Source organism: Paroedura picta, chromosome 4 (genome assembly GCF_049243985.1).
Source record: "Paroedura picta isolate Pp20150507F chromosome 4, Ppicta_v3.0, whole genome shotgun sequence".
Taxonomy (NCBI): domain Eukaryota; kingdom Metazoa; phylum Chordata; class Lepidosauria; order Squamata; family Gekkonidae; genus Paroedura; species Paroedura picta.
Window position 1 is genome coordinate 118,924,066 of NC_135372.1, and position 24,095 is coordinate 118,948,160.

General features: G+C 40.9%; 1 protein-coding gene across 10 annotated transcripts in view; it reads right to left on the bottom strand.

Moving 5' to 3' along the window:
• Window positions 1-24,095, bottom strand: part of PTPRT (protein tyrosine phosphatase receptor type T) — a 769,637-nt gene that overhangs the window by 54,167 nt on the left and 691,375 nt on the right. For all 10 annotated transcript variants that reach the window (XM_077335394.1, XM_077335396.1, XM_077335393.1 and 7 more), the window contains 6 exons: window positions 22,108-22,195; window positions 9,088-9,164; window positions 7,075-7,111; window positions 5,002-5,099; window positions 2,459-2,575; window positions 1,722-1,876 (listed from right to left, as the gene is read on the bottom strand). In XM_077335394.1, the coding sequence (XP_077191509.1) occupies window positions 1,722-1,876; window positions 2,459-2,575; window positions 5,002-5,099; window positions 7,075-7,111; window positions 9,088-9,164; window positions 22,108-22,195 (572 nt within the window). The remainder of the gene's footprint in view (window positions 1-1,721; window positions 1,877-2,458; window positions 2,576-5,001; window positions 5,100-7,074; window positions 7,112-9,087; window positions 9,165-22,107; window positions 22,196-24,095) is intronic.

Sequence of the window (24,095 nt, forward strand, 5' to 3'; positions counted from 1 at the left end):
TCCCCAGAGTCCATTTAAACCCACACTGACTGTTTCAGTGATTACATCCAGCCACCTTATTCTCTGTCGTCCCCTTCTTCTTTTGCCCTCAATCGCTCTCAGCATTAGGCTCTTCTCCAGGGAGTCCTTCCGTCTCATGAGGTGGCCAAAGGAGCAGCCAGGGCTGATCTCCTCTAGGACTGACTCGCAAGAGTCTTCTCTAGCACCAGAGTTCAAAAGCCTCAATTCTTTGACGCTCAGCCTTCCTTATGGTCCAACTTTCACAGCCATACATTGCAACTGGGAAGACCATAGCCTTGACTAAATGCACTTTTGTTGGCAGGGTGATGTCTCTGCTTTTTTGGATGCTGTCTAGATTTGCCATAGCTTTCCTCCCCAGGAGCAAGCGTCTTTTAATTTCTTTGCTGCAGTCCCCATCTACAGTGATCCTGGAGCCCAGGAAAATAAAATCTGTCACTACCTCCATTTCTTCCCCATCTATTTGCCAGGAATTGAGAGGGCTGGATGCCATGATCTTAGTTTTCTTGATGTTGAGTTTCAAGCCAACTCTCCTCCTTCATCTGTATCAAGAGGCTTTTTAGTTCCTCTTCACTTTCTGCCATTAGAGTGGTAACATCTGCACATCTGAGGTTGTTGATATTTCTCCCTACAATTTTCATGGTCACGTGAAGGGGGATCTAAAACACACCAGCAACCAAAGTCTGTCCAGGGGCAGATTCCATGAGCGAAAATGGTCTAAATATGATATAACCAGAGCAGAGTAAAGCAGTACCATCACCTCATGCACTCTGGACACTATACTTCTTTTGATACAATCCATAATGCCATTTGCCTTTTTAGCCACTGAGTTACACTGCTGACTCATGCTCAGTATATGACCTACTAAGATCCCTAGATCTTTTTTGCACATATTATTGCCAAGACAATTCTCCCCCATCCTATAATGATGCATTTGCTTTTTCCTACCTAAATGCAGAGCATTTCTACATGTATATATTAATGACAAGTGTATACTGTACATGGGAGAGTACTGCATGTCTGTTCTGTGTAACTTGGAAATGGGGTTATAGTCAGCATGGGATAGATGACAGGTGAAGATCAAGGCCATTGACGTTCAAGTCACCACTTGGCCATGAACCTTGCTAGTTGATCTCAGGCCACTTATTCCCTCTCAGTTTAATTGAGGGTAAAATGGAAGAGGGGGGAACCATGCATTCCATTATGAGATCCTTGGCGTAAATGCGGGATAAAATATAACCAAAGTAAAAAGAGAGAGAAATGGAATTTTAAAACAACTGGATTTCAAATCCGTTTAAATGACCAGTTGTTATTCTACCAGTTTATGATCCTTCTGTCCAAATAATGCTATCTCTTATCATTATTTGTATTCAGTGACTGGCATATAAAAGAATCATATAGATCATATAATAATATCCGGTTTTGCTAACACTTTCACTGAAAGACCAGCACAGATCACTCCCTGCTTCCCTGTTTTCTCCTGTTCTTTATTTATATTACACCATGCCCAGGATGACCAAAATTAATCTGGAGCTGGTTAAATGAAGCAAATGCAGGTGGATACATGAAGGCTCCTGTGGCAGAGATACTTGGTCTTGTAATTCTGTACAACAAGGTACGACAATTCCTGCAAAGATTAGGAAAGTGAGTCCAACTGGTGAAAAGGAATGGAAAGAAATGGCAGAGAGAAACAAATGATGTACCTGCAGTGCACAACGATAGGCCCTGCCTCTGGTGGATTGAGGAACTTCACTTGTCGAACAAAGCCCAAGAGGCCTGTGGCATAACAAGGAACCCCATGGTCTGGCCAGCTGGTGAAGTGGAACTGCCGAATCTCTCGGATCTCATGGTAGCCTTTCTGAGGAAATAAAGCAACCTCTCTTTTTCTCCATAACAATATTCCATAACAATGTTAATAACGGCGTTACTGTACTTGTGCCCACTCTTTGTTCATGTCATTAATATCAATTTTTCCTTCTTGATGTCAGCTATACATGCATGTATTCTGAGAAACACTGTACAAAAATAAATTTGACACGATCATGTATACAATATTTTAGCAGTGAACGTGAGGACTCATTAGCACTAATAGAAGTATCATGAAAACCAACTTTGATAGAATCAAAAATTGCTTTTTTGCAGTGTTTTGTATGCACATCAGTAACATGGAGGTGGGGAAAAGAACTGAAGTCTGCAGTGAACTTTGCATACTATGGGTTGGAGTGAGACTAAATTTTCTACCAGTACAATGGAACATTCCTGTCTCTCTCCTCCCATTGCGGCAGACATGGTCTCCATGACATCCTGCTGGGAGTAGGAAGCAGAAGTTTTATATCCTGCTTTTCTCTACTGCTTTTCTCTAATGAATCTTAAAGGCAGAGAAACACATAGCAAAGCGATCTTCCAGGGTAATAAAGGACTAGAAAGGGAATCCACTCACCTTTTGGACTGTAAAAGTGCGAATGACATACTCTGCCAATGGTTCTGTCTCAATTAAAGTGACTTTAATGTCTCCATAAACCTCTGTATCATCTGGCCAGTATCTAACACATTTGACCTGTACCAAGAAATATCACAAAGTAAGTACTAATACGTAATATAGAATAAAACTTGCCCTAACCCATATCCTAAACATTTTGCTTATTGATAAACCCAAAGAAACAAACCATCCATAGTGGTGCAAATCAGGTATTTACCAAAAGACTTTAAAATACCCATGACCCCATCAACATGCACTGAGTCCCATGCATAAGCTTGAATCAGGCAGAGTGTTATAATTACATGAACAAATTACACAAATGATATGTCCAAAGAGATGAATATGGTATATTTTTAATGTAGCTGTTATGACTAAGAAAGCCCTTGAATCCTAACATGTAGCTTAGATCATTTTCTTTTCCAGTCCTCACTCGCAGCATAACATTTTGAATAATTTCTGGAATCATATTGCCATTCACAGATCTGCTTGAGGAAGCTCAAATTTAGCATGAGGCATCAAAGGATGAGCTCCATTACTGCCCAAGCAGTTGAAAGGAGTGTTTGAAAAGAAGCATATCGGCAGATGGTATCCCTCCTATCCAGACGTGTATGCTGACCCATGCATACTCCCATTCTGAGAAACTTGCAGAAAGCTGATTGCTGTTACAGGACAAAGAGGAATTCTGGGGATCTCGTTCAGATTGGCTCTGAACGGGAACCTATTTTTTTTTCTTTTTTGCTGTCCTAGGTTATAGTGGCACAAGTAAGTGTGGCCATAACTAGGTTTGGCCATAACTAGGGATAGTGGGAATAGTGTTGATTACTCTTGGAGATGAGCAACTTCAACCAAATGTTAGTAGCTTGAGCAGCTAATTGAGGGAAGGAGGTGAGATCTGGTACCTCTCAGCACAGTGAATGTGCATGTCATGATAATCAAGGTCAGCAAGAACACTGGATACGTGTGGACTCATGGTATTGTTGAACAAAATTTTGGTAGCCAATGTCTTGCCTTAGTTGCAACTTATGGCTAGAAGGTGAGTGAATGGTTCGGTGACACAAATCAGCCATTTAAAAAACCAACCCTATTTATATTAATTTCATGTCTAGTGTATTCATTAGTGGGTTGTCGGTATGATTGCTCTGAAATGCATATTGTAGAATTTGTTGAAGTAGCAATCGACGATACCAGCTGTACTGTTAATACAAACATTACCATTAAAAGTTTTATAATATTATCCAAATTATGTTGGCAACAGTAAGCAAATTGTTCATTTGACGGATCTTTGAATTAATAATTCAAATGACCTAGTTCTTCCATCACACAATGAGCTTTAATGGTGAAGTTTCCATGGTAAAGTTTCCATGGGGCTTTGTTGTCTGAAGAGGTCTCACACACAATAGATTTGTAGATACTGTTCTTTTGGCAAGCTGCAAAAAAATATAGCTTTGAGAAAGCCGGATATGAGTCACAGTGTGGACAGATTATGAAGGAGCTATCAGACAATGGAAGAAAGTAGGTTATCTGAATCTATCAAAAAACTTACCAGGTAATGGTATCTGTGTAAAGGTAAAGGTAAAGGTATCCCCTGTGCAAGCACCGAGTCATGTCTGACCCTTGGGGTGACGCCCTCTAGCGTTTTCATGGCAGACTCAATACGGGGTGGTTTGCCAGTGCCTTCCCCAGTCATTACCGTTTACCCCCCAGCAAGCTGGGTACTCATTTTACCGACCTCGGAAGGATGGAAGGCTGAGTCAACCTTGAGCCGGCTGCTGGGATTGAACTCCCAACCTCATGGGCAGACAGCTTCAGACAGCATATCGCTGCCTTACCACTCTGCGCCACAAGAGGCTCATTGGTATCTGTGTACATTGGCGTTAATACTTACAGAGTACACCACTGAAAGAAAAAAATGGCTTAGATGGTGCAACTCTGCTTAGGATGGCTAGACTGAGCCAATGAGAGTAAGAAGGTACTTCTGGGCATGAGGGAAAGCAACTAAGGATGCAAACACACAGTAATGTAGTCAACAATGACCCTTATAGTAGCTTTAATCAAATGAACAGCAAGTAATCTGAAGGTTTAAACCATATGATGAGTTGATGTTTGCACCAATTGCTTGAAGACCTGGGGAATCAGGAGTGGTGGTAATAACATTTAACTAACCTTATAGTTGATCCTTTAAAAAACTCAGCTCACAGAATAGTTGAAATGAAGTAACTACATAATAGGTTGGATTCTGTAGGCATTTCACTGGTAGAAGCAAGTCTTTCCCCTGAAGTCCCTTCTCCTAGCACCCCACTCTAAATATTGTTGGAGCCTGAGGGATCCTTTCAGGCAAAAAACTCCACACTTGTGTATGGGCCAGCCTTTCTAGCAAAGAAACGAATCAGGTGAGATTTCCCCTCCTTCTCCTTCTGCCAGTAGAACATCTGCAGTATCCAGCCTGATGTTCCTTTATCTATTTTTGATGGATAGTGACTGAATGCTTTGGGCAATCATCATACCCTGCCAACTTCCACCAGGTTGGTAACCATGACAACACTTGCAGAGTTCTCCTGCCAGATCATCCTCCAAAAATCCTTCACCGTCTCTTGCATTGGTCCTGAGGGGTACAAGAATGAAAGAGAAAGGACACCCCAAAGGTAATTTTGGAATAAACAACTCATTTTTGCCTCTCCCCACCAACATCCTTGCCCAACTGAAATTCTGACCTTTCTACAGAGGATTTCCTGTTCTTTTAAGTTTGGCTTGGGGAACAATCCAATTCTTGAATAAAACAGGCCATCACCATAAATGCCTAGACTGCTACAGACAGATCTAAATATGCATATTCCCTATCTGGTTTTGAGAACCAGAAGAGAGAGACTGAAGTTAAGTCACTTGTAAACCAAAGTGTAAAATAAAATGCACAGCGCTAAACTGCCAATTATAAATTAATGCTAAAAGTGTAAGGAATCTTTAATTATTTTGTGAAATTTTAGGTGAGAAATTCTTTGAGATGCAACCTGATTATTGTTCAATAGATAAGTGTAAGATTTGTAATTTTTATCAGAAATTTTATAGAAGGAAGGTGTTGCTTTTTCCAAAAAATAAAATAAAATCAAAAGCCTGCAAGCTCAAAGGAGTTACCTCCTTTCATTTTTCAGATAGTCTAGGAAAGAGCTGCTTGAATTGTGCTCGGCACATGAGCCAGTCCAGCTGTGTGGTATTTCTCCAAACTCTTTCAGAGTTCACTTATGGCAACATCCCATGCAACTAAGCTAAGTATGTACAATGCAAATGTTATGAGCTGCCAAATAGAGTATCCCAACAAATGTTGCTGTGCAAATCTTTACAAATGTTTCAGCAGCAGCTGACCCCACAGTGCTGGTTTCATTTTTTCTTACACACTCCTCTTAGTATATTTTTAAAATTACTCCTCCTGTCCCTGACACTTGAGATTCCTCTATATATTTATGTGGCAGCCTTTTTGTGGTTTATGCTGCCTCTTGTGGCAGCCAATCTGTATGTGAGCCCATCACGCTGCATCATAATTCCAAAGCTGGACACAGGCTCAAATAGGCTACAGAATGCTTGGCTAATGGCCAGAATCATTGCTTGGCAATGGGTACTAATTTTAGAGATAGTTCCCTGATGCTGAGATCTTGGAAGAGGTAATTCTTCCAGCTAAGAAAGGAGAAAGGTACGTGGCCTTCTTTCTGCATGGAAAGGATTAAAACAAAGCTGTGCTGAATTGAACCAAATTCATACATGTTGCTCAATTTAATCAGTTTGCTTTAACCAATTAAAAAGCCTTTGGTGGGTTAATGTCTAATAAAAGAAAAAAAAAGAATGACATGCAAACATTAATTCTCAATAGAACCAAGGAAAAGATAAAAATTCCTGCTTCTTGTTTTCCATATGGAGGAAAATCAAAACAACACATTATAATACCAGTATATTCACAATTAAGTTAAGATGTTTAATCAATCCTTAACTCATCACCAAGCAGTAATTGTCAACATGAGTACACCAGCTCAGACAGTCCTTCCTCCATGGCACTGTATCTACTTCTTCTTGTGAAGGATGTTATGCTCTAACATCAGACCTACAACACATTACAATAAACCAGACCTACAACTCATTACAATCATTGTCTACCATTCTTCCAAGGGTTTGGGCTTGTATATGTAAGATTTCCATATGTGGTTTCTTAAAACCCTATGTAAGGTAAGTAAGACTGAAACAGAAAGTGATTGGCCAGGTGCCCAAAGGTGCTTCATGGAAGCCTCCTGTTCTAGTCCAACACTGTAACCACAACATCGTACTGACTTTCTGCAAAGCTGGTATTCTACTGTATGATTTGCATATCCAGTTTGTGCATCTAGTTATTCAGAATCCTTCCTCAGTATTATAAAATGTCATCAATGAGTCTACAGAGAGTACTGGAATGTTGTCGTTGTGGAGAATGGTATGAAATGATGGGGAGACCTCTGTACTCAACCTAGAATGATCAAACCATTTATGAGGATTTACCATTTCTAAGCGGGATGTACATACTGCTTTACAAATCTTTATATTAACGTAATCAAACTTGCCTTGAGTTGCAATGTAATGGTGAGGCCGATGATATCCCTAGAAGAGAAAAAGGAGACAAAAAAAAATGAAATCAAAATTTATACTATTCTACTACTGGAGGAACTTCAGATGTAAATTTGCTGTATTAATAAGTTATCTGGCACCACAAATACTTACTCTCTTCCAAAGTGGATAATGACAGTAATTTTCAGCAACAGGCTAACGAATAACACATTCCACCCAAAAGCAACCTTTATGTTTCTCTTGTGATAGAATATTTTCATGTGTCTGCCCCAGACACACATAAAGCCAAAAGTAAGGGGATTTCCAAGAATGGAACATGGAACAATTCTCCTCCTGAATTTTACTGCCCCTGATTCACTGGTGGGGTCACTGCTTAGAACACAGAAAACGTGCTAGACCAATGAACTGTAGGGAGATAAGTTGTGTAGGAAAAGATGGAGTACACCATCCTGCATACATCATCTACTGCCAATAATCCTGTGACTGTCACTTTATATATGAAGGGAGCAGATGCATGAATGATGACCTTGACTCATCAGTTTATTGATGCAGTACGTTTGCATCAGCAATCACTAGACAAACACAACGTATGAAAAGGTGTATTTATTGACATGGAATGTTAAATTCATATACTCAGATAATAAAAATGCTGTCTCTCAGAATCCTGTTAAGAGGACCTTTAGGATGCTTTGGGCTGATCCTGCGTTGAGCAGGGGGTTGGACTACATGGCCTGTAAGGCCCCTTCCAACTCTATGATTCTATGACCTATGCTATACAGAGGATAGTAGAGCAATAGTCCAAAGGGGGGTCACAAATAGTTTGTTCCTAATGGCGGTGTTTTGATTTTCATAACTGTTTTATAATGGGGGGGGGTTAGTTTTGTTTTGTTTAGTTGAAAGCCATCGCAAGCTGGCATATCATTTCCCCTAAAAAGGTAAGAAAGAAAAATGAAGCCTGGTCTTTGAGTCAAACCCGGCCCTTCAACTGAAAGTCATTTTCTCTCAATGATGTACTTTCCACTGTACCAATCAGTAGTTGGCTATTGACAAAACTGCCATAAAGTACCATCTGGGTATAATTGATTAGGTGGAGAGAAAACCATTCAGTGTAGCATATGCCAGTAACAATATTCAGAGGTGGAAACTCTTCCACTTCACTTGTAATTTTGAAAAATTCAGAAAGGGTTAACCTTGGAAAGAATGTGATTACGCAAAAACGGAATTCAGAAAGTGCCTTCATATTTCCATGTACATACCCAGATGCTCTTGCTTTAGAAAAACTTCATTGCTAACTCATTAATAGACTGAACATGGAGAAACTTGCATCCCCCACACTTGAAAAACACACATCTGTTTCTTGTCAAAACTGACTCGGCATGAGTGATTTTTTCAAAAACTGTGTAGGCTGTGCCATATTAAATATGCTTCCCCCCCCCTTTTCCCTTAATTGAAGGATCTTTTAGAAACACTGTCATATAATTAAAGAATAAAGATACTTGCATTAGGAAAAGAGATGTTGTTAAATACTTTCCTAATGGGTAACAAATTTTGTACTCTGGCAGGAATCCACAGGACATTATTAGTAAGATAGAGAGGGTTTAAACGGATGTTTGCAACCTTCGTTCCATTATCCTGCAATTTAAAGCATGTGCTTAAACGGTCGGCCACATATATTTGGGATTATATCCAACTGAACTCATATTAAACTAGGGACTATAAAAGAGAGATGGAACATCACTCCATCTCTCTTGGCTCTTTGTTAATGTCTTATATAGAGAGCACAAGACCTGCCTGAAGACATTGTTCTGTGCGACACCACATCTCAGGCGCCACAAACATCTTCAGCATGGTTTGAAGAGGTCCTCCCTCTTGCCTAGCCCTAATTACAATGGCATTTACCTCCTAGGAAAAAGCAGCCCTTTCTGCCACATTAACAAGAGGGGCAGGGGGGAAATGAGCTCAAAATAACGATACTTTTTGAAGAAAAAAAAATATTCCACAGCACTTACATCTATATAGTTGGCATTTATGTAGTCTGAGTGGGGATCTCCATCCAGCAATTGTAGCCTAACCCGGGAGTGATCATCTGAAAGTAATCAAGTAATAGAGGACAGTTGAAGACAGGGAAGAATAAACATTTTAACGCAAACAGAAAAGGCAAAGAGGGCATAAGAATATGAACAATTCAGGAAATGATTAATGCATCTTTTAAAAAATGCTACATGTATCCAGAATCAGCTCGGTGCTTTCCTGAGCCATCCAGAAGCTGGTTTTTAATGTATGCTCTCTTCTTCTGTTCACCTTTAGTGCAAGCTTCGATTTACTGCATACTCGTTGGACTTAGTATTTCTCCAAAGAATTTTTAAAGTATTAGCATTTTTCATGACACACCCTTTCTCAGGCCACAGCTGAATCATTGCCCAGCAGCATTTTGCAACATTAAATAAACTTGGACTAACTCAGGCTCTTTCTGGATCAATGGAGAAAGAGGATTAGAATGCTGACTGGTTTTTGTAGCTCTCTCAAAGAGAGCTGAAGCACTCCTGGTTTGTCCTGCTGAAAGGTAAGGTTAATAAAAGGTATGTTCTAAACAAGGAAAGTTGTTCAGATGTTCCATTTTTCTTGCAACTACAAGGACCAGTAGCTGTACAAAAGAGAATAAAAGAAAGGCCTGGTCTACACATGCAGCAGAATAAGGCAGCAGAGATCTTCTGAGCTGTTAGGACCCACTTCTGACTGTGGGGAAGAAGTCAGAGTGTTAAGAGCCCTCTATGTAAAACTTTCCTACCAAAAAAAAGAAAAGAAAAAAAAAGAATCAAGGACAATAGTTCTCACAGCTCTTCACACACTGCCAATTTTCCACTTCAAGATAATTATTAATATAGAGTTACCTTGAAAAATGTAATCTCCCACCTGTAATGTAAAATGTTCCATTCTACCACTCACCTTCTGAGACCTTATGAACACCTCATGCTACTGTTATGTGCAGACCAGGACTGTGAAAGTGACACCTTGGTATATAGGAAAAGAGACTCAAGAGGAAATTGGTGCAGGTAGTGGGGTCAACAGTAAACAACCCCTTCCCTTTCTAAAAACTAACAATAACATACTAGGACCATAGGTTTGGCAGATTTTCTGCTATGGTGGGAGACTTCTTGCCAGCAATTCCATCTGCCTGCTGGTTCTCTCTCACTCGGCTGGAGAAAAAAAAGATTTGAATATTGTCATTTCCAGGGGAAATGCCTCTCTAGGAAAGGAAAGAAATTTTAGATAAAACTAGAGGTTCCTGGAGTGGCATGATGTCAATTCCAGGTTCTGTCCAGAAGTAATGTAATGTCATCATGCTGACAACACCCCACAGATGTATCCCCCAACTCCCACTGGTTGATAGGTGCTGGTGGCAACTCCTAGTTGTTACCCATGTTGCCAGAAATCCCTTAGGGATAAAACTGTTAGTCATCTCCATTTATGTACCCATCAAATAATAACATTAGGTCAGTGGATTGTTTTTTCTACACTTTCGTTATTACTTTTTTAAATAGGGCAGCAACTCAAAAGAAAGGTTATGCCTTCATTCCTTGCAAATCCTTGAAAAGCTGGGCCCAAATTTTGCTATAATGAAATTTATGGATAAAGGAACAAACCCAAAATATTAAATACAGTTTAGTGCAAAACAGTCAAAACTGCCCTAATAATTGTCCAGAGTCATATCAGAATCCTCACTTCTGCAGGCAGACAGCTGATAGTATTGTATAAATATATATGTCTATCTGTAGTACTCTAGCCTACTTTATTCTGTTTTCCCACTACCTGCATTTTGCAGATAGCACACCTAGTTAGAACTGCAGAATATGTCCATCCCAGAAAGGAGAAGAAGCTTACATATTTTTGGAGCTCCTTGCCATTACCAGGAAGTGGAGGATAATTTTTACACGAAACTTTGGGTTGTGTCCACACTTACTGCTTGATAATAGCAGATGGTAGCTGTAGCCAGGAGTTCCTTTTACCAGCTTTGACCAGTTCTATACAAGTGACACTGCTCAAGGCCACCATCAGTTTGTTGTGATGGGGCAGCATGCCTTGCTGCTTCCTGTGTCTCCACCAGGGACAGTTCATGGTGATGTACCACATCAACCCTGGATTTCTATGTCCCCATAATGCAGCTGGAAAGGTTCTTCCACACGGGGGGTGGGTGGGATTTTTTGTTCCTGCTGGGATGCCATAGGCAGCGAGGAGAAGGGCCTGGCAAACTCGGCTCTTCCTCATCCAAACAAGCTTGGCCTGGCATGGCTACCAATGGTGCCCACAGTGAAAAGGGGAATTTCAAAAATATCTGCATTCCCTTGCCATGGGGCATTGGAGGGCCTAAAGTGGGCCAGGGCTGGGAAGGGGCCATGCTGGCACCAACATCATGTGGAAGTGGGGATTAGCCTTGTTATCATGCAAGCACAGACCACATACAAGCACAGGCCCTCCATGTGAAATCTGTCTGTGACTGGTTAGCCAAAACAAAACAAAACAAAAGGGTAAAACTGGTTAACTGCAGACTTTCCTGGGCACAAAAGATCTGGCCACTGTGGTGCATTCTTTGGTTACATGTAGAACAGATGACTTCATTATAGTCCATGTGGAAGTGTCTGGAAACTTCAGTGGGTGCAGAATCCTGCAACCACAATGTTGAATGAAGTAGGTCATAGGGACCATATCGCTCCAGTCTTGACCTATCTGTACTGGCTTCCAATTTGTTACTGGACAAAATTAGTTGCTGGTCTCGACCTGCAAAACTCTTTATGGTTTGGACCAACCTATGTGAAGGACCACCTGCTTTAGAGGCATTGAACTCATTTGTTATAATGGCCAGATCTGACATAAATCTGATTTTGTCAGGCCACATTGTGTGTGCCCTATAACAGGGGTAGTCAACCTGTGGTTCTCCAGATGTCAATGGACTACAATTCCCATGAGCCCCTGCCAGCAAATGCTGGCAGGGGCTCATGGGAATTGTAGTCCATTGACATCTGGAGGTCCACAGGTTGATTACTCCTGCCCTATAATGTTATGTCAGGTTCTGAAGATGTAACCTTTATAAACAACGTTGTAAAACCCAATTATTACCTTTACTGAAAATACAAACAAAAGCAATTGATTCCAAGAAGTGAAAGCTAATTTACTGAGGAACCCACAAGCCCCCCCCCCTTAATAAATGCATTAATTATATGTAAGACTAGGTTTTCCCCAAATGATACCAAAATGCGGGGGGAGTGGGATCTTCCATTTACATTCAAATTAGTTGCTTTTTGCATATATAGCACTTTTAGGAAATGAGTCATTTTTCTAGTAAATAAATAAGGTCATTTTTAGCATACATATTCCACACGCCCAACCGCAGCAGCAGAGCACAGCAATGAGATGTCACTCACTCTTTGTTTACTCTTTTGTTTATCCTACCTCCAAGGATTTCAAGGCCTTCCCCCTTCACAGCCCTATGCCCAACGACAATAACCCTGAAGATGGGGTCACAGAGAAGGCCTTGAGAGGCAGGCCTTAACTGAAGTTGCTGAACCTCAATTAAACGTGTCTTTCATGTATATATAAACTGAGCCTATGTTGTTCCACGTGAAATCTGTCATGAGATCACACCACAAGTGTGGATTAGAATTGTGTGAAATGGCCATACATTATGCCTTTCTGAATGAGAAAATAAACCTTACAGACTAAAGCTTGTTTATATTTGTGTTCAATTTGGTTTCCGGGAGTAATTGACATACTCCAGGTGTTTAATTTTGCTGCCAAGCATCTGAGGTTGTAACATTTAGGTGTTTTCTTTCTCTCATCAGACGTTTCTCCTACTAAAATGTGTGAATGGTATGAAAAGGTCCTCAGATTACATATACACCAAGGCTAAGAAATATTAATGATCATGGCTCACCCTTCAGGAGGTAATGAGGCCTTTCATTTTATTTGTATTTTGAGTGGGCCATGCTTGGTTAAAACTAACACCATAACTTATTGCATAAATTACATTTTCCATGTGTTTGGAAGCTATTAGGGAGATACATATTTCATTGTGATACAGTGAGTTCATGTATTAATAATAATTAATAACCAGCAGTGAAACAATATGGAATGAGAGCAGACTGAGATAATGAAAATCACCCCCACCAACACATTACTATAATGAAGTCAATTCCTGAATGTTTCTTGTCAGCCTACTTCCCATGTACAGATTTTCTGCCTGTTAGCCTCACCACTTTCCTCCCACTGTCATCAGCCATATACAGAACCAAGCTGTTCTGCACAATTAATAGGCAACCTACACATAAATCAGGAACTTGATTGAATAATATTAGTTTACTTCCCAAGAAAATGTGACTATTTGACTGATTATGCATGGGGCAGAAAGGCCAGGTTGGCAGCGACAGGGCAGTGTGGCTAATCCTGGCCCCCTACCAACCCTGGCCCTCGGATCGCCTGTGGCAAGGGATTGCAGATTCTTCCACATTCTCTGTCTTGCTGCAGTGGCCAGAAGAGGCCCAGATCCTCCCCCACAACTATGGTGTCCCTGCAGGGACACAAAATGCCCTGTTCATTTTACCGACCTTGGAAGGATGGAAGGCTGAGTCAACCTTGAGCAGGCTCCTGGGATCGAACTCCCAACCTCATGGACAGACAGCTTCAGACAGCATTTCTGCCGCTTACCACTCAGCGCCAAAAGAGGCTCTTTTGTATAAGGACTTTAAATTGATAGACATGTTTGTAGCAAACTATGTTGTACCAGTGGTGCTGCCAGCATATCAGGAGTTTTGGAATCTTTTGGTGACTGTAGAGATCTGGAAATGTATGATTGGCATAAGCCATGGCTGTTACTTTCTCCTGTGCCACTCGTCCCAGCAGCCTTGAGTGGAGATCTGACCCTGAGTATGAAGCAAAATAGTCTGGTACAATGTGAGCAGCATGTCAGCTATGGGGTTGCTGACTCCTGCTGTCTGTGTGCAGTATGGTTCACCCAGAAGGGACAACTGCAGTCAGACTACATGATATGGTCCACTTTTTTACACTCATTTTCTTGTGTTTTCCCACGACCCTATAGTAGCTGTGGGGAAATGCTTCTTAAAAAAAAATGGATAGTTCAAATGAGCTCCTAATAATGCTGAAGGGGGAAGGAAAGGCTCCCCTCCCTGCAGGTTTCCCAACTGAAAACTGCACAGGGGAAGGAGTCATTTCACCAGTTTTGCTGCTTCACAGATCCTACATGCAGAGCAGCAAAATCAGGGAAAATATTCCCCTTGGGGCATTTTTCAAGTAAGAAAACTACTTAGGAGGGAGTCAAGAGTCCTTCCTACCCCTGGGGTGCTGTTCCAAGACTATTTGGACTCTCCTTTTGCTTTTTTTGTTTGTTTAAGGAGCAGTTTCCTTCAACTGCTGTGTTACTACTGGAAACATAGAAAAAAACAGTGTAAACAAGTGAGGGGACATTGTTAAGCTCTAAGGCTCCAGGTTCTAAGCTAATACTTAGAAGTATAATGTCCTCCTTCAAGTTAGGTTAGGTGTGACTAACTTCTACTAAAACCAGTAAAACAAGCAAGTAAAATAGCTAAATAGTCTACTAAAACCAGTAAAACAAGCAAGTAAAATAGTTAAAAATTTAAATAGTTATCTGTAAGTTTAGTTTAGTAGTTACTGGATCTGGACCTCTATGAAACAGTCATGACAATGAGACGGGTATAAACAAATGGTCCAGATCTACTATTTCAGCAAAGCAGTGGTCAAATAGTCTACTTAAATTGGTTGCCTTGAAGTCATGCAAAATGCTTTGGAAGCAAATGGGCGAAAACAACTAATATGGAATGCCTTCCATCCTATCGCACAAAGACATGATTTAAGCGTATAGAAAACTGAGGTAGAATGCTGAGATATCAGGACATATGGTGGATTCCAGCTCTGAATGTTCCTTCACAGACAACAAACATAAAAATGAATGCTAGTATGCCAAGGACAAAGACCCTGCCCCTTCTCTTTCCTTGCTGTATCTGCAGAGAACTTTGAACCCAGGAGAATGTAAAAAAATGTGGTCTTCCACCCGCAGCCATAACAGTGTGAAATCTATTCTTCATCATTTTAGCACCTCTTTCTCACTACTCTCCAGTATTTGTGAACAAGACCCTTCTTGGAAAGATTTCATTAAAACCAAGTGGTCTTGTTTCTAAATGATGAAATAGTGCCATGTCAGTGTCACTGAAAGAAGCTCTGAAAACCTTTTAGCACAGAGTTTGTGACCCTCCAAACACCCTGAGGTATTATCCTCAAACCCTTAGCATCAACTCAGTCACACAGCCTCTCACTTTTCATTGTTATCCTTTATTTACACTGTGTTTCACTGCCACCACATCTTCTGTTATTTAATCACAGACTTTCTCCCCCTGAAGAACCACTGATGTACTAACTCACTTCAATAATTCTTTTGAGGGGCAAAATCATTATCCCATTATTTATCTTATACACGTTCATATTCACCATCTCCTTCTCGGCACTTTCTTATCTATACCCCTTCATTTTCCCCATTTTTATCATTCCCAGCATCCTCTGGGTCTGAACTTTCACTATATTTGATGCCTAAAGGATACCTTTTTTCATACACTTGATTACATTTTTCCTATCCCTATTCAAATATAGCCTGTTTTCTTTTGTAATTCCTGTGGTCTTACATCTATATTTTTAGTTACAGAGAAAACAGCTACCTTTCTTGAGCAACCAACCACCTTTGTGAATATTTTCTTGATATTTGCTTCCCTTTCATCTTGTTTGATGTTCTTTTCCTTCGTTCTTTCCCACACGCCTCACTAAAACAGAGCGTTCCCTTCCCTGCAATCATATTTAATAAATGGTTATCTTTCCCTGATGAACTTATTTAACTTTGCGCATTCATCCTGGGTTCTGTTTATTCTAAACCATATGAAACAGTGTAGCAGCTTTATGGGGCCTTTTACATCATCAAAGGTTTAGCACTTCCTCAGAGATGTGATGAAAGGGTGATGTGTGTACTCAGAACCTTATTTTTCATTATTATGATTTCAGTCATTCAAAGAGGAAAAAAACACACACAATCATTTTCATCCACTAAGTAGGCATCCAAAATTAATCCAGCAGCAGATGTCATACAAGGATATTAGTTATTTACTTACAGTAAATGTATCTTAGATAATCTACTCCCTGCTCATACAGGAAGTAATGTCCTTTTTAACAAGATGCCTGTTGCGATGCCTGTGCAAATATCATCAATTTTCCTAACACCTTTTTTGTGCACGTGCAAATATATGAAGACTTAACGACTTAATCTGTTTGATCTCATCCAATGCTTGCACTGTGATTTTGTTAATTAACTAATAACCCTAATTAAAGGTAAAGGTAAAGCACCGAGTGCAAGCCCTGTGCAAGCACCGAGTCATGTATGATCCTTGGGATGATGCCCTCTAGTATTTTCTTGGGAGACTCAATACAGGGTGGTTTGCCCTTCCCTTCCCCAGTCATTACCGTTTTATCCCCCAGCAAGCTGGGTACTCATTTTACCAACCTCGGAAGGATGGAAGGCTGAGTCAACCTTAAGCCGGCTGCTGGGATTGAACTCCCAGCCTCATGGTCAGAGCTTCAGACAGCATATTGGCTGCCTTATCACCCTGCGTCATAGAAGGCTCTTAATAACCCTAATTATTAAGTGCTAAAAACAGGCGATCCACAGGAGCATCTTATTTGCCCTCCTCTCACTATTTACTGTTTCCTTTTATAGAAATCCCCCTCCCCAGTCTCCCCTTTCCTGCTTCCTTTTCTTCTTCTCACCTATGTCACACTACCAAGAGAGCCAGCATGGTATAGTGGTTAGGAGTGCGGACTTCTAATCTGGTGAGTTGGGTTTGATTCTGCACTCCCTCACATGCAGCCAGCTGGGTGACCTTGGGCTCCCCACAGCATTGATAGAGCTGTTCTGACTGAGCATTAATATCAGAGCTCTCTCAGCCTCACCTACATCACACGGTGTCTGTTGTGGGGCGAGGAAAAGGAAGGAGAATGTAAGCTGCTTATGTAAGCTGCTTTGAGACTCCTTCAGGTAGAGAAAAGTGGCATATAAGAACTACCTCCTCCTCCTCCTATCTGCCCCACACCCATCCCAGTCTTCAGCTTTCCCTCCATTCCCTTTGCATAGGCTTGTCAGGTGTCCCACTGCAGCAGGAGTTCTCCCAGCAAATCTCACCTTTGGCTGCTGGCACCTAAAAGGTCAGTAGGAGAAAACAGTAGCTAATTAGGGAACACATGCATGTAGTGTGCCAGTTTGTGACATCTCTTTCAGCAAAAAATGGATGCGATGCCATGGATTTGCAAAACATTTTATTTTATTTTTTGCAAATCTTAAAATGTCCAATGACATTGCTTTGGTAAAGTCCAATGACTTTACCAAAGTGAATCAATATATTATCATGACACTGGAATGCTAGCCCTCACCATACACTCCTGTGGTTCCTGGCTGTGCCCTGGAAACACTACCCTGAGAAAACTCTCAGTGACCAAGGTGGGGGTGGGTAATCTGGGGTGGCAGTAGCAGGGCAGCCCTGATTGTGCACGATGCTGCTGCCATCCCAGCCCTGGCCTAGCACAGCACCCGTAAAGCCCATGGTAAGGGAATGCGGAATCGTCTGCATTCCCTGGGATGCTGCGAGTGCCAGCGGGGGTTAGTTGAGGCTGGTGCCATGCATAATCATCAGAGCCGGGCCTTTTGGCTTGGCTGCTCCCCAACCTCCAGAGTAATAAAAAACCTTCAGAAACTCTGGCTCAATCTGGCCTGAAGGATAATTACTTCCTGATCCCAAAGTGGCAATCGGTAATAACTAGGCATACAAGAAAGGGCCACAAGAACCAAGCCCTGGTTCATCCTCTCATGATCTCCCTAATAATGACTAGCTACATAGTGAGACAGAAATAGCATTGCTGTGAGCCTTAAAAACCTTCTTAAAAAGCCTACCACCTCCTGAGGAAATACGGTCCACTGAGAAACTCTCTGAAATTCTTCATAATCATGTTTAGCTGGTCACTCTTCTGATTGAATTTCTGCCCTTTGATTCTGGCTCAACCTTCTAGGGCAACCTATATGTGCTCTGGATTGGAGATCCACTGGTGATATCATGCTTTGAGAACTGACACAATCTGAGGGAAGACAAAGGGCAACCTGAAGTTGAACATACTTTTTCAGCCATCTGGTCATGAGACATCTGGTTATGAGCAGCTCTTGCCCTCTGAAGCCCCTCTTTCTTTTGTCCTTCTGAAGATTTGTTAATATTTACTGGTTTCGGAAGACCTCTGATACGTTTTGTGTTTTATTTTGCCCTGTATCTTTTTGTAGGTTTAGATTTTAGGTTTTATAGGTTTATATTTTAGGACTGCTGTGGTTGCTACTCATATTTCTTTGTATTCATTCTGATATGGTAGTTTATAGTTATTTTAATAATTGTTTTAATTTATATTTATTGATATTTTATAGAGATCTGACATTTATATGACTGCAAGCTGCCAGGGTTGTTATGTTCTAGCTGAAAAGTCAGATAGAGATTTGCTACAATGAAAAGAACTAGAAAAACCTCCTTGGCTGCACCAAATGTTTGCCCATTTTTATGTTGGACCAAAAACAATGCTTGTAGAAAGCAGAATTGGTTCAGAAGAAGTCTAAAATAGCCGGTGTTCACCTCCATCATTTTCGTCATTTATTGTAGTTTCACACCATTTTCCCCCCTTAAAATCACTGGCTCATTTTTTTCCTGATAACTGTCAATGTCAGCCAATTAGAGATCACACTGGTGGAAAAGGCCATGAGGGAGCTCATATAGAAGCAGGGCTAATCCCCACTGCCACATGACACAGCCTGGGCTGGCCTGGGCTGGCCTGTGGATCAGGCCCTCATTTGCCCCATGCAAAGGGAATGTGGACAATTCTGCGTTCCCTTTTTCAAAGTTGGGGCCAATGGGGTCTGTCGAGCTGTAGGCCCATGTTGATAGGGAAGAACCAGGCCTTCTCCACCCCCCACTCCTGGCAGTCTCTATCTAGAAAAAACTAGTCTTTCTCCACAGTGAAAACCACAGAAGCTTCTCCTTTCTTCCGGTTTACCTGAACAACAACTCTGTGAGATGGGCTTGTTCGAAAGTATGTGATTGGTCCTAAATCACCCAGTCAGCTTCCACAGCAAGATTGGGATCTGAACCTCGGTGTCACAGAGCCTGCTCTGAAGCTCTTTTATACTACACTTTCTGGTTTTCTGGTTTTCATAGGATGCCTTCTGCTGAATAGTTGCAAGCAGCTTGGCCTACCTGGAACTTGCTTGGTATCAAGTCACCCATAGCCTTCCGCCAGGCCAAGGGTCATCAGCCTCTAGGTGGGATGTGGAAACCTCCCAAAATTACAACTATAAAGTCCAGACAACCAAAATCTGCCTCTCAGGAAAAAATGACTGTTTTGGAGGGTGGACTCTGGCATTATACCATGTCAAGGCCTTTCCCCCCCACCCCAAAACACTGTACTACCTGGAACTGGCAACCCTAATCAGCTGCCCCAATGAATCTTCCCTCAAAGGTTAAAATAGGACTGGAAGGGTCCTGCCTATTCCCCTGTCTTTTTACTCCAAACACTTCCCTTGTTCTGGAATACTGTGGTTTTCTAGTAACAGCCACTGAATAAATCTGTTTTTTAAAGCTACTGGTGGTTCTTTACTTATTTTTGAAGTTTTTAACTCTCCAATGTACTTTAAAAAAAATCACATTTTCCCGCAGGCCTGGGCACCTTTTTAAGTTTGTAGGAAAATGGGTCTCATCTCTTCACAGCTCTAGTCACCAGATTTAATTATCCAAAGATCTGCCAACTTCACTATTCAAATATGTTCGCAATGGACAACCTTACAGTGCAATTTCTGAGCCATTACAAAGAACTTGTTCATACCATGCTTGTTACCATGCTATCATCATACTTGTCCTTCAAGAAGACATTTATGAATAGTGGAGCCTCTTTTATAGTTCAGCATTGGCATGAAAGCCAGCTTGGTGTAGTAGTTAGGAGCGCAGACTTCTTATCTGGAGAACTGGGTTTGATTCTGTGCTCCCCCAGATTCAGCCAGCTGGATGGCCTTGGGTTTGCCACAGCACTGATAAAGCTGTTCTGACCGAGCAGTGATATTAGGGCTCTCTCAGCCTCACCTACCTCACAGGTTGTGAGGAGAAGAAAGAGAAGATGTTTATAAGCTGCACTGAGACTCCTTTAGGTAGAAAAAGCAGTATATAAGAACTGACTCTTCTTCTTCTTCTAACAACATTCTCCTTCTGTGTAAATAAGACCAAAGTTATGGCAGCAATGTTCCATACTAAACTCAGCAATATTTCTCTACCGATAAATTCCCTTGAATTCAAATTTATCTTGACTTAAAGTTCTTGACTTTTTCCTCTGTGGTAAGAGCACTGTCTTGAGGATCATTAGTTTCCCTTTCATATTTGTAGATGTCCTGTACCTCTTTATATAGAAGATACTTCAGAGATGACAAAATAACTCATGTTATTATTACCCAGAAATTGTGTTCACTTTTTTTACTAGAGGCTAGGCTTTTAGGTGTGAAGCTTTTAGATGTGATGAGACCATTTTCAGAAGGATTTTTCATATGAATTAGATTTCAGTGCACATAGATACTTCCAAGAATGGTAAGAAAAGATCAGATGAGAACAGCCATCAAGCTAACATTATAACTTTGGTGTAAAACTCATAAAAAATTGTATCAGTGAAAGTTTAGAAAAAGTATCTAACAGGAAAAAAAATTAAGCTCCTGAAAGAACAACCAGCCTTATTGGAATGACCGATGGAGACTAGATGTAACTTGCAATTCCTCATTTTGATATGAAAAATCTGCACTTTTGCTTGCTTGTTTTCTTTTTGTGTATGTTTTACTCTATTTTTGTTGCACTGATTTGTAAACTGGTTATCACTATAATGTGCAAATCCAGTAACAATTATTCATATAATTGAGATATGCATGTACATATAAAATAAATTACACCACCTACACCAGGGGTAGTCAAACTGCAGCCCTCCAGATGTCCATGGACTACAATTCCTAGGACTTGGGAATTGTAGTCCATGGACATCTGGAGGGCTGCAGTTTGACTACCCCTGCCCTACACCGACATCCAGGCATGGAAAGCACAGGGAGTTTTCCAGTGTTCCCCTCTGTTCACAGGATCTGTGTGGAAGAACAACTGTGTAGGTTGATGGACTGGCATGAGAAGAGGAAAAGGAAATGTTCCCCTTTGTTCACAGTTGCTGCTGTTGCAGAAGAGGAAGGAGGAGTGATTTCACCCCTTGGCCTTCCTCACTTTAACCCTAAAACCTGTGTCTCCCCTGCACTGCTGGGAATGAGCCCTCTGGGTGTTTGGAGCAAATACAGGAAAAGAGAAATGCAGGGAAATGCCACCCATACTCTGGGCACAAAGTATTAGGAGATCATTACGTATGAGACATTACATATGCAACACAAAGAAATCCATAAAACAACAGCCAAAAGAGGAGAACCAAAAGTTCTGAATAAATAAAAAATCTGAATAAAAAAAAAGAAATCCAATAGAGGGCCATTCACTCATATCCGGAAGAGCAAGTAACTCCACAAACACCTGAACACAAGTCTTTCATAGTTTTCCTTTAAGATCTGAATAACATCTTATACTCCAAGTCTCATCCCTCTTCGGTTTCCTTGTAGGAGGACAAAGGGCAAAATATTGACTCTAATATCCAATGAGAAATTCATACCAAAAAGATATGAGAAACAATGAAGCAAACACGATGGGAGGGGGGGAACACTAACAAAGAAGCATGGTTTTGCACGCATTGGATAAATAATGCCAGTTATTTTGAGCTTTTATTTTTGTTTATATTTAACCCCCTCCCCCACCCGCCCGCCCACTAGATGCTTACAAGATATACACAGGAAGTTCAGTTCAGTTTGAATTTGCACCTACAGGAGATGATGTTGCCATATCTGTTCTTATTGCGATTTTCATCTTCTTTGGCTGTATCCCAAGATGCTGTCTGCCCCTCGGGTAAAGCCTGTAAAATAAACAATAATAGAGTGTTTATAAAATATCCAGTGCCTTCTGGTGTTTTAACATAACAAAGTGGTGATAGAAAATGGCAGTACATCATTTAGCATTCAGCCAGCCCAACTGCTTTTCTCCATGAAAAGGGCACATCTAATAATGCAGTGTTGAAGAGAATATTCCTGTCTTCCTGCTTACAGTGGTATTCCCAGTGCAATTGGAACTAAAGCAAGCTTTTGGCTTCATAGTCATTGGGAGTTTTGACATAGCAAGCTAAATGGTTTCCCCTATGCCCATGAGAAATAACTAGAATGCAAGGTATCTTAACTGTGAACAAAGGCAGTGTTCGTAATAATATAAATTCCTCCTGTGATATAAATTGAGGGCTAGGGCTACCTATTTTTACAAGAGCTGTAAAAACGTCACATACATTATACATATACATTATGGCTATAAAGTATACTTACGTTCTATAAATCAAGCCTATTATCATGTGAGTACAATTCAAAGTGCCAGTTTTGATATATGAATTACTAAAGAGCTTGAGACCTTATCTTACAGAATAGTTATTACTTTTGTTCCATTGCAGCTCTTATAAACAAACTCTTAATTCTACTATTTATGCAGGAATCCTGCACTAGAAAGACATGGAGGGACATTCTCAACAGCTGCCCTACAACTGGACCCTTTGCTTAGACTCTGCTTGAAGTGCTTTATGCTTGCTCCCCTGCCCTCCCCCCCTCCACTAGGCCCAGCAGTGCAATCCCAAACAGACTTACCCATTACTGTAAATCCACTAAAGTCAATGGGTTTAGATGGGTGCAACTGTTTAGGGGTGCACTATACATTTCAGTGGGTTTGTGTAATTTCAGTTCAGTGCAGTACTACCTATTTGAATGCATCTTTAATTCAGTGGTTTTATTGGACTATTTCACTGTTGAGAAAGACAGTAAAGAATAAAATCCTCCCTGGCTTTGTCACAGTCAACAAAATCTCTAGACAGTTGTACATGAAGGGGGAGAAGCTCAGATAATACAAAGAGAGCTGTCCAGAATGCCAGCCTGTAACATGAATACTTAAGATGACAGTGCCATGAATGCTTGCTCTTGGATGTTACAGTGTACTTTCTCTGTTGAACTTGTTATGGTTAGATCTTTGCCCTTCTCCATGACTAAAAAAATGAGTACTCCTATAATTCCCTGAAATCAACTCCATTTGGGGTAAAAGGAGGGGAATTCTTGGGAAATCTCTACCAGATAATAAGATCATGGCTGAACTTCTATTTCCTGTTTGCAGGTAATTTAAGCATGGGAGTGGCAGGTGCGTGAGTCTTTACTGGAGGGAATCTTTGTCCTCAGATCTTATCCTGTGACCTTAACTGAGCCAGCCCTGGGGATCCAGGATTAGCCCATCATGCAATCTGAGGTTTTAATAATCTTTATTGTACCTTTTATTTCAGTTCACTGCAGTAGTTTTCTGTTTGTTTAAATTGTATTTTGTAGACCACTTAGATCTCCAGTGTGGAGAAAAAGAGGTGCCTAAATAACTATTTGGAATGTTCAGTGGTAGCTTGAAGGATAGTATTGTTTAAAATTCTTGGAACATGTCTTCATATTATGGTCCTGGATTATACCCAAGTAATAAAGGATTATATCACATAAATTTAGGGAGCCAAGTTTCCTAGGGATAACTAATAAACCATTGGCTGAAAATCACAATAGTGCACTGCTTCTTTCTTGAAATGACTATTTCAGCTGTGATGGAGTGAAAGAAAATGCAGAATATGCGACCATCCGCTTATGATTATGCTGTTTAACAAGGCAGTCTTTGCTGGATCACAGCATTTTTTTACCAGTTCACAAAGGGCTCCAGGGGAGATAATGTCAGGATGTACTATAGGTGCTGTTCTT